Source organism: Triticum urartu, chromosome 5 (assembly GCF_003073215.2).
Source record: "Triticum urartu cultivar G1812 chromosome 5, Tu2.1, whole genome shotgun sequence".
In the NCBI taxonomy this organism is placed as follows: Eukaryota; Viridiplantae; Streptophyta; class Magnoliopsida; order Poales; family Poaceae; genus Triticum; species Triticum urartu.
Genome location: NC_053026.1, coordinates 499,936,834 through 499,946,636, shown reverse-complemented (window position 1 = coordinate 499,946,636; position 9,803 = coordinate 499,936,834). Strand labels below are relative to the sequence as shown.

At 49.4% G+C, this 9,803-nt stretch overlaps 1 protein-coding gene across 1 annotated transcript; it reads right to left on the bottom strand.

Moving 5' to 3' along the window:
* Positions 1 to 751: 751 nt before the first annotated feature.
* On the bottom strand, positions 752 to 5,795 carry LOC125510114 (chaperone protein ClpD1, chloroplastic-like). Its single transcript, XM_048675203.1, has 12 exons — positions 5,010 to 5,795; positions 4,459 to 4,634; positions 4,119 to 4,348; positions 3,912 to 4,020; positions 3,692 to 3,819; positions 3,334 to 3,435; positions 2,978 to 3,259; positions 2,788 to 2,894; positions 2,405 to 2,699; positions 2,067 to 2,300; positions 1,455 to 1,685; positions 752 to 1,358 (listed from the first exon to the last, which is right to left on the bottom strand). Exons 1-12 carry the CDS (start codon positions 5,579 to 5,581, stop codon positions 1,044 to 1,046), a joined length of 2,781 nt encoding a protein of 926 aa, XP_048531160.1. The 5' UTR covers positions 5,582 to 5,795; the 3' UTR covers positions 752 to 1,043.
* Positions 5,796 to 9,803: the final 4,008 nt, after the last annotated feature.

Sequence of the window (9,803 nt, the reverse complement as noted above, 5' to 3'; positions counted from 1 at the left end):
TTATCATGGAGTTCTATTATTACAAAGTTTTACCCCACCTCGTTTTTTTTTTCTCCAGGGCCTCCAAAACCATGACAAAAATGCAGTCGGAATCCTTGACGCCGAAGTGAGTCACCGTCGCTGTACAAGCCTTGTGCATTCTGCACAGTCAAGATTCCCTACGATCAGTGTTGTTTGTTACTGGTTAGGCCCAAAAATGAAGGCTAGACGTCAGTTGTCCAAAATGTGGCACCCACTGGTTACGCTAGCTCCATATGTGGTGTTTTTTGTGCAATTTACTCTACTTTTCCCTTTTAAATATGGCATGGCAGACACTATATACTCAATAATATTGGAACATATTTGGAGGTTTATAGAAGATGAGATTTTATTGAATGAAACAAGAAGGTGAAAATGGCAAGGGCATTATGTTGGATGCCCTTTTAGTTATGCATGTAAGAAGTGTTCATAACTCCAATTAATGTTGCTCTAGTGCTTTTTTTAGGGGTGTTGCTCTAGTGCTTTGAGAGACGTGAAGATTCCCCATGACCCCAGGCTGACCAAATTAAAAGACGAGCCTGTCAACACTTGATACCTCAAATGGCCTCTATGTGAGCTTGTTTTCTTTCTAAATCAGATGCTGCATTTCGAATCATTCTGAATAAAAAGGCCACATGTACATGGCTTGTCTTTCAATTGGCAGTGTTGCAGAGTGTAAACACAAGTTACTGAACCTTCTTAAAAAGCAGCTGCAAATACCGACTGCATGCAGTAAAGAGAAAAACAAAGTTTGCATTCAGTGATCTTTAGTCCAAAATATCGACTCCATGCAGCCGTTTCAAAATTATACTTGTCATGAACCGGAGGACAATATACAGTTGGATATATACTTGCCGAATAAGACCATGCTGGGACGAATTCCCTCAATGTTATGCACATAACGAAATGAATATTTGGTATCTACCTATCAAAGAATTACTGTACTACTTATCTCGTTACTCGAAATCGAAAGAATAGGAAATTAGGCCTCTACTCTACCAAGTCTACCACCCAAGGGCTTCACTTCAGAATGTCCGTGTTGAGTCAGACACTTGGACGATCGGTGGTTGGTTCAGACGACTCAAGCAAGGCTTCCCCTTGCTGTCGGTGTCCACCAGTATCGTGTCGCCAGGCTTGTACTCGCCGAAAAGGATCGCTTCGCTGATGACATCCTCCATCAGTTGGGTGATAGCTCTCCTCAGCGGCCGCGCGCCGTAGTTCTTGTCGTAGCCTTCTCGGCAGATCAGCTCCTTCATGGCATCGGAGACCTCTAGGCCGATCCCGACGGCCAAGAGCTTGCCCTTCAGTTCCTCTAGGAGGATATCGAGAATCGCTAGCATCTGCAAGTGTTTCATGGACAGCATTAGTGTCTCATGTGGTTGAAGTTCGCGGCGTCAGGTACGAATTCAGAACAAAGGGGTAAGTGAGAGACAGACCTGAGTCTGTTCCAGAGGACGGAAGACAACCGTCTCATCAATCCTGTTGAGCAATTCTGGACGGAAGAATCCTTTCAGCTCTTCCATCACGAGGGATTTCACCGCGACATATCTGCTCGACTCAGTATCCTCTGTTGAGAAACCCATGCTCCGTCGTCCATTCGAAATTGACGTAGAACCAACATTTGATGTCATGACAATCAATGTGTTCTTGAACGAAACTCTGCGACCCTGTATTCCACAGAAAGGTTTTTCAGCATACAAAGAGACCCATGAACTACCTAAGACAAAAGCTATGGAAGAATAAGTCTACTACTGCATCTGGATCTGTGTGCTATGCCACATCTAACTTCATTGGGAGGTTTAGGATTTACTGAAGTAAGTTCCATCCAAGAATTGTGCAAGAACAAGTCACCAAACTTGAAGTGGTACAAGAGTTTGAATGGTTCAGCAAATTTTAGAATAAAATCTCCAGGGACTAGTCTTGATGAAACGTGGCCCATAATTCTACTATTAAACCTCTAAAATTAAGAATATATTGCTTGCACTTTATGTGTGGAGATATAACAACAGGGGTTGCACATATATTATCAAGATATGCTGGTTAAGTACCTGTGAGTCTGCCAGATGCCCATCTTCAAAAATTTGGAGAAGGATATTGAAAATATCAGGGTGAGCTTTCTCTATCTCATCAAGCAGTACCACGGTGAATGGTTTTCTCCTGACTGCTTCTGTCAAAGTACCAGTTTCACCATATCCAACGTACCCTGGAGGAGAGCCTATCAGTTTGCTCACCGTGTGCCTCTCCATGTATTCACTCATGTCTAGTCTAAGCATAGCAGATTCCTGTTCAAAACAGCGAAGGCACCCCGTCAAGCCACATCCTTTGGAACATTCAAAACATCGGTGACATGAAAACAGGATGATCAGGACATGATTGTGTGACTTACCGATCCAAAGTAGCTCGCCGCAAGAGCTTTGGTAAGCTCGGTTTTACCAACCCCTGTAGGACCACAAAAGAGCATCGTAGCTATAGGTCTGTCAGGGTCACTGAGGCCTACACGTGATCTCTTCACCGCCCGCGATATCGCCGCAACAGCGTCATCTTGACCAATAACACGCTTTCTAAGCTCATCATCCAGTCCTACTAAGATCTTTTTATCATCAGCAGTCAGCTGTTGGACTGGAATACCCGACCATAATGAGGCAACTCTTGCAATTTCTTCTGTCCCAACTACAATAGGCCTGCATGTTTTTTACATTAAGTTCCATGCTGATAAGATATGTAGGGAACAGAGATTACTGTGTGACAGGTTGACAAGAGAGAACTTACTCCTCAATTGTTGGCTCGGCCTTATCCTGATGTGGCGCTTCAGTGTTAAGACTCGCATTCTGTTGATTATTCTTATTCGGAGAATATTTCATCTTGTTAGATGACACCTGAGTAATGAAGGACATGAAAATGTTAAATATCATCAGATGGATTTTTTCTTCCAACAATATAACCAGTGCAAGATATCTACCACGTCATGCATGGCCTGGACAGCTTTTATCTCCTGCCAGTATTCATCCGGCTCCTTTAAGAGAACGGAAGACTGTCCTTCCTTCTTCTTTTGATATGATTCAATTCGAGCTCTACTGCCAGCTTCGTCAATAAGATCAATAGCCTTGTCAGGAAGCTGTCTGTCAGGGATATATCTTGCTGACAAATAAACTGCTGCATTGATGGCTTCTAGAGTGAATTTGCATTTATGATAAGTTTCATAATTCTCACGAAGACCCAGTAATATTTTCACAGCGTCTTCCTGCATTATATTTGAAGGATGGTTAAGAAACAAACATATGCATATACTAAAGTTTCAAAGGAAAATATCTTTACCTGGCTAGGCTCATCTACAAATACTGGCTGGAACCTGCGGTTCAAAGCCTTATCCTTCTCAAAATGCATCCGGTGTTCATCTAAAGTTGTAGCTGCAATGCACTGGAAATAAATATTGCCCATAAGATAACGATATATGACTAATATATACTCCCTCTGTTTAACATTTAAGGTGGAGTGTTAATTTTTTTCAAAAGTCAAACATTTATATGTTTGACCAAGTTAATAGAAAAAAATATCTACATCCTACTTTTTGTATAAACGTGGTCAAATATAGAAAAGTTTGACTTATGAAAGAATTAATACACCATGTATTTTGAAACCAGGGTGTGTACCAAGAAGCAGGATGAACTATTACCTGCAGTTCACCTCTGGCAAGTGGGGGCTTCAGTAGATTGCTAATATCAAGGCCAGCACCCTTACCCTTTCCAGCAGTTCCAGATCCAACAAGATTGTGAACCTCATCGATGAAAAGAATAACATCACCTGCAGCGAAACAAACAATCATTAGTATTTAAGACCAAGTATAGAATATTAAAATATGATAACATTTTAGATTGCATTACGATCGAACTGACCTGCTTCACGGACTTCACGAATTAAACTAGTGATCCTGGACTCCAGTTCGCCCCTCTCTTTTGCGCCAGCAATAAGCAGGCCAATGTCTAGTGACATTATACGCTTTGCCTGCATGATTTAAGTTGGGAATACTATTGATGTTCATGCAAGAGAATTTCATAAATGCAGAAACCTGTCTGTATCCGTCACTCGCAATTCAAGCTTACCACGAGGAAAATGGGGACATCTCCATTTGCAATCCGAAGAGCCAACCCTTCGGCGATCGCAGTTTTACCAACACCAGCCTCACCCAAAAGGATGGGATTGTTCTTTGTTCGCCGGCATATTATCTGAACTACCCTTTCGATCTCCTCCTCGCGGCCAATAATGGGGTCAATAAACCCTCCACTGGCTTGTGTGGTCAAATCTAGACAAAACTGATCTAGCGCGCCTTTATCTGAAACAGAGATCCCATGACTTGTATTAGAAAAATAATAATCATAGGCTTCAATACATACAAATAGATGACTTGTTTTTTTATTGACACTTGAATAGGTGACTCCTGACCTTTCTTTTTGCTTAAGGATTTGCTGAAGGCAGATCTTCCAGCTCCAGCTCCAGCGGGTGCTTTCTCGGGCACTTTGAGAGAAGATGCTCCTGCGAGATCTCTGCCATCTTTTGCAAGCTCTTCATGGAGTCGGGTGACTGCAACTGACGCTAGCTGACTCGGATCCGCTCCCAAGCTACAACAAATAAGTTATCAATTTTCTTTCTTTCTACGAGTCTGATCGATGATGGTGTAAAGAAAATCCTAACATGATCTTACAAATGAGTATAATCGGTTACTTCCTGGGGACCTTGTTTTAGTTTTATGTTAACTTATGTGTCTAGTATTACTATTTGTACAGCTATATGGGTCATAATTTGGAGTAGTATCTTGTGCTCAGCTCACAAGGGAAGATGAACTCAGCATGTGATAAATTGATTGGCTATAAATATGATTATTTCATCAGTGCTAGTAGATGGCAACACAATGAATGAATAATTGGTGGTGAAATATAAATAAATAAATAAGGAAAGGGGAATTCCTGGACACTGGACATAATTGGAGTAGCTACCTTCTGAGGAGATTGTTGGTGGTGGGATCGTCGAGCGTGAAGAGCGCGATGGCGAGGTGCTCGGGGGAGATGAAGCTGCAGCCCATGTTCCTGGACAGCTCGACGGCGACCTCGAAGACGCGCCTGCAGCCCCCGTCGAAGGGCACGTCCGTGTCAAGCCCGCCCGCCTTCTGGGAGGCGGCGCCGATGAGGCCGCGGCACTCCTCGCGCGCGCGCTCGACGGTGATCCCGGAGGAGAGGAACCCCCCGGCGGAGCGGTCCTCGGCGACGAGGCCGAGCAGCAGGTGGCGCGGCGCCACGGCGCCCTCCCCGAGCCCCCGGGCCTCCTTCTGGGAGTGCACCACCGCCTTGACGGCCCGCTCCGTGAAGCGCTCGAAGACGGCCCGGGTCACCCCGCGGCGCGCCCGGCGCGCGGGCCTCGGGGCGGCAGCCGGGCGCAGCGGGTGCGCCATCACGACCGCCCTCCCGCCCCCCGCCGCGCCCCACTGCCGCGCCCGCGCGGACGCCACCGGCGCGGCGAAGCGGCCGCTGGCGAGGAGGGAGGACGAGGTGGAGCAGCAGCACACCTCCATGGTTGGAATCACCGCAGCAACCTCTTTTTCCTTTCTCGGGGAGTCGCCGCAGCAACTACTACTAGTACCGTGGTGCAAGTGACAGATCCCCGATGAGACGAAATGAACAAAATAGTGGCTAGTGCTATGCTAACGTAATCGAGCCACTCTCGCGTGTACGCAACCGTATCAGCAGTGGTGTGTATGGGTGAGCGAATGAATGAATGAGTACTGCTGCAGCTGCAGGAAGATGGCGTATACAAATACCGCTGGGAAGGCCAAGGAAGCACGCAAGGAAACGAGGCCGCTGGCCTCGGTGGAGGCGTGGAGCCGACGAGAACGATCAGGAACTGTGCGTCGGCGTGGGGAGGAAAGGGACGGCGGTTTTGGTTTCACCCGCGCGTTGCGTGGAGGACTCGAGGCGGGCAGTTCGGTTGTACCGCACGCAACCGCCCGCCGTGGAGGACCCAGCGCGGTCAAAACGGCCGCCGCGGCTGGTGGGTGTCGTGTGGATCGCCGGGTGCCGCGCGGGCGGATGGGACGGGATGGTTTGGCCGCTGTTTCGGCCGTTTCCGGGGCGGGCCGGCGTGCCGTGCCGTGCGAGGCCGCACGCACGCGGCTCCGGCTCACGTGGACGGAAAGGGGATCGTCGCTTCGTTTCCTTGCACGCTTGGGCACGTATGCTGCGTGCGTGTTGGGGCGGGAAGCCGACGCCGGCCGGCGGGCTCGTGCTCGCCACCGCGTGCGTGCCGCTCGTCCTCTTGTCTTCCTCTTCAACCCAGCGGCCATCAACGTCGACGACTGGGGTGGGTTCTGGGGGAGATCCAGATGCGCGGGAGGTTCCGGTTCGGGCTTCCTACCACCGACCTGTGTTGTCGCTAGGCGGACGTGGCCGACACACTGCTTCCGCTGCTCTCCAGCTCACGACGTCAGTACGGCCGATGCACGCCATGACGCCAAAACAGCAACCAGTAAACGTCCGCCCGTACTCGCCCAAACAATGCCGACCGACCCCTTATTTATTATCGGGACAACCACGCCCCCCGTATGCAAACCATAGTATTCATGCAAATCTATGCACGACCATCATATAACACAAATCCATCTTTAAATCAACAATTAAAAAAAACAAAATGAATCATAATTCTTTTTTTTGCGAAATAACTTCTAATCTATTCATCTTCAATCATGGCAATACAACGAACACCAGAAATAATAAAAATTACATCCAGGTTCGCAGACCACCTAGCGACGACTACAAGCACTGCAGCGAGCCGAAGGCGCACCGCCGTCATTGCCCCTCGCTCGCAGGAGCCGAGCAAAACTAGTTGTAGTAGACAGTCGGAAAGTCGTCATGCTAAGGTCCCATAGAACCAGCGCATCAGAACAACAACCGTCACCAATGAAGAGTAGTATATATCAGAAGGATCCAACCTAAAGAAACACAAACGTAGACGAACTACGACCAAATCCGAGCAAATCCACCAAGGATAGATTCGCCGGAGACACACCTCCACACGCCCACTGTTGGGGATATGATTATCAGATATGACTCGCCCAGGAGGGGCCGGGTCATCCCTATGGCGGTTCATCTGGATAAAGCCCAAGAGGATATTAACGATGGCGGTTCATAGATAGGCTTAGTAAAAGGCCTAAACCCGGAGGCGGCTTACGGCTCATAAAGTGTAAACCGTCATGTACGTGTAGACTTGTAATGTAAGGCATGTAAGATAAGTCACCGAGCCGGACACGTTGTATGAGCCGCCCGGGACTCTGTAGGCCGCAGGGCGTCAACCTCTGTATATAAGGGGACGACCCGGCAGCGGCTTAGGGAAGGAAAACAACAAGTCGAAAGCCAGGCAAAGCGTGTTTGCTCCCTGATAATCGAAACCCTAGCAATACCACCTCAAACTGAAGTAGGCCTTTACCTTCACTGCAAGGGGCCGAATCAGTATAAACTCTCTGCGTACTTTGTCCCGTTTAACCCCTTTAAGCCAACCTCGTCGCAATGGCTCCACAACTAAATCCTTCTATGAGGACATCTGCCGTGACACTTTCACGACAGTTGGCGCCCACCGTGCGGCCAGTGCACAGTGGTTTTGAGTTCTTAAGGGGCAGGTTCGAAGGGCTCAAGGGATATGCTGTGGGCCGGATGACCAAGAGTCGTCGCGGCAAGCTCTACATCGATGATGTAGGCTGGTGCCCCGAGGCCAGCTCAATTGAGTACGGGTACCGGGTCCCCTTCGGCGGAATCCACATCTTCATCGGCAAGATTGGCGAGCCGGGCCCAGAGCCGGACATCTGCACCGACATCATCGAGACGGCTCAGCGTGCACGACCCGCCCGGGCTCAACCCGCCGTAAGGCATGTCTTCGTTGGGTTCACCCACGGGGCTGAGTTGGGAGGCTCTGTCTCTGGCGGTGAGACGGCCATCTACTCTGATGATGAGTCGTCCACAGGCGAGACCAACTCAATGTATCAGTTACAGGATGGGCGGCTTGGGGGCTGTTCCGATGGCGACAGTATTCCGGATCCCCGTGAGCCGCCGAACAGGGTGACGATCTTCATGGCTGGCACACAGCCGGTTCTTGGCTCGACAGCCGCCGCGGCTATGACTTCTAGTGCAGCTGCGGTCACGGCAGCCGGGGCTGGCGGTTCAGCTCGCCCGCCGGCTCAAGTCTTAACAGATTTATTGGATGCTCTGGCGACTCTGATGGAGGTTGAGGTAACCCAGATAACCAGGAGCAACAAAAGGTAGAAGTGGCTAAATTGCGTGATGGAATAGCGCAAGCTAAAGCAGACTTATCGGCAAAGAACACTAGGATGGCTGCAGAACAAGCCGTTTTAGACACCCAAGCACAGCGGATTCAAGCAGATTCATATCGGCTTAGGGTAGACCAGAACGCTTCACACGAAGTCTTGAGGAGGAAGCACCAAAGTCGTTTGCCCTTGGTTTACGAGTCGAGGGACCTCTTCAGCACCCCTGGAGTTGGGGCCAGTAACCCGACGGTGGTGAATCGAATAGTTGAACCGCCTGGCCAGCCGCATATGAACAACACTCCGCCTCAGCATGTGATGACACCACCGGGTCATTACTCCACCCCTCTGGACAACATGATTGCTGCAGCTACGCGATTGGCGGCTCTGCCAGACGAGGGTGAAACTCCAGCGGTGGTTGAAACCCGAAGGGCCAGGGAGCTTCTTCAAACAGCTTTGGTGCAGCAGCAGGCTTATTCTTATAGTCATGATCGGATTCATGCGACCCCTCGCCAAACCGAAGCTACAGCAGGCACATTGACTCGCCAGCGGTCTCAAGTACTGAACAACGCCGTAACCAACCTCACGGACATGACCCTGCACGCAATGGAGTCAATGCACGGGATTTGGTGGACCAGGACAGAACACGTCGGGAGGCTGAGCTGGCGGCTCAACTGGCGGCTCATCAGCACGCACCGGTTTACCCGACAGCTTCAATTGAGGCAGGTGTGACTTCCAAGGCTTTCGGTGTGCCGTGTCTAACGGCAGCTATATGAAATGAGCGTCTACCCAAGAACTTCAAAGGCCCTCGTAAGGTGCCTAATTACACGGCCGATCAACCTCCTGAGGCGTGGGTGGAAAGTTATGAGATAGCTATGGAAATGCTGGATGTTAGCGAGGCTGCGTACGCTAAATATTTCCCCATGATGTTAGAGGGGACGGCTCGCACTTGGTTGAAGGGGTTGCCGGCTAACTCCATCGGGTCATGGGCGGAGCTGAAGGCCCGATTTATCCAGAATTTCAAAGACATGTGCAAGCAGTCTATGTCGATTGTGGATTTGGTTTATTGTGTTCAGGCTGAGGGCAAGTCAACGACCAGCTGGGTGCGCCGGGTCTCGACCATCATACATTCTTCAGATAATATCAACGTCGGGTCGGCGGTTTTGATGTTGGAGAAAAATTACCGGTTCATTCCACTCAAGCAGAAGCTTGGACAGCTCAAGCGTCGTTGCAACGACATGGGGGAGCTAATGGCCGCTCTTGTAAAGTATGCTTACTCTGATAGTACCAAGGACACCGACTCTGAAGATGAAAGATCGGGAAAGGGAAAGAAGAGTAATGGCATGAAGGGACAACAGTATAACTCTACCAATCAGGGCGACAACGGTAAGTGCAAAGCTGATGACTTTGTGGCCAACACCGGTGCGCGAAATTATAACCAGCGTCGCAAGGGACAGCCGGCTCCGAGGACAGGATTCGACCTTGA

Excerpts from the sequence above, each read along its gene's own strand:
- LOC125510114 (XM_048675203.1), bottom strand. The coding sequence starts at position 5,581 with ATGGAGGTGTGCTGCTGCTCCACCTCGTCCTCCCTCCTCGCCAGCGGC. Across the intron at positions 4,635-5,009 it reads ACCAACAATCTCCTCAGAAG|CTTGGGAGCGGATCCGAGTC; the intron begins GTAGCTACTCCA and ends TATTTGTTGTAG. Across the intron at positions 2,895-2,977 it reads TCCAGGCCATGCATGACGTG|GTGTCATCTAACAAGATGAA; the intron begins GTAGATATCTTG and ends TTCATTACTCAG.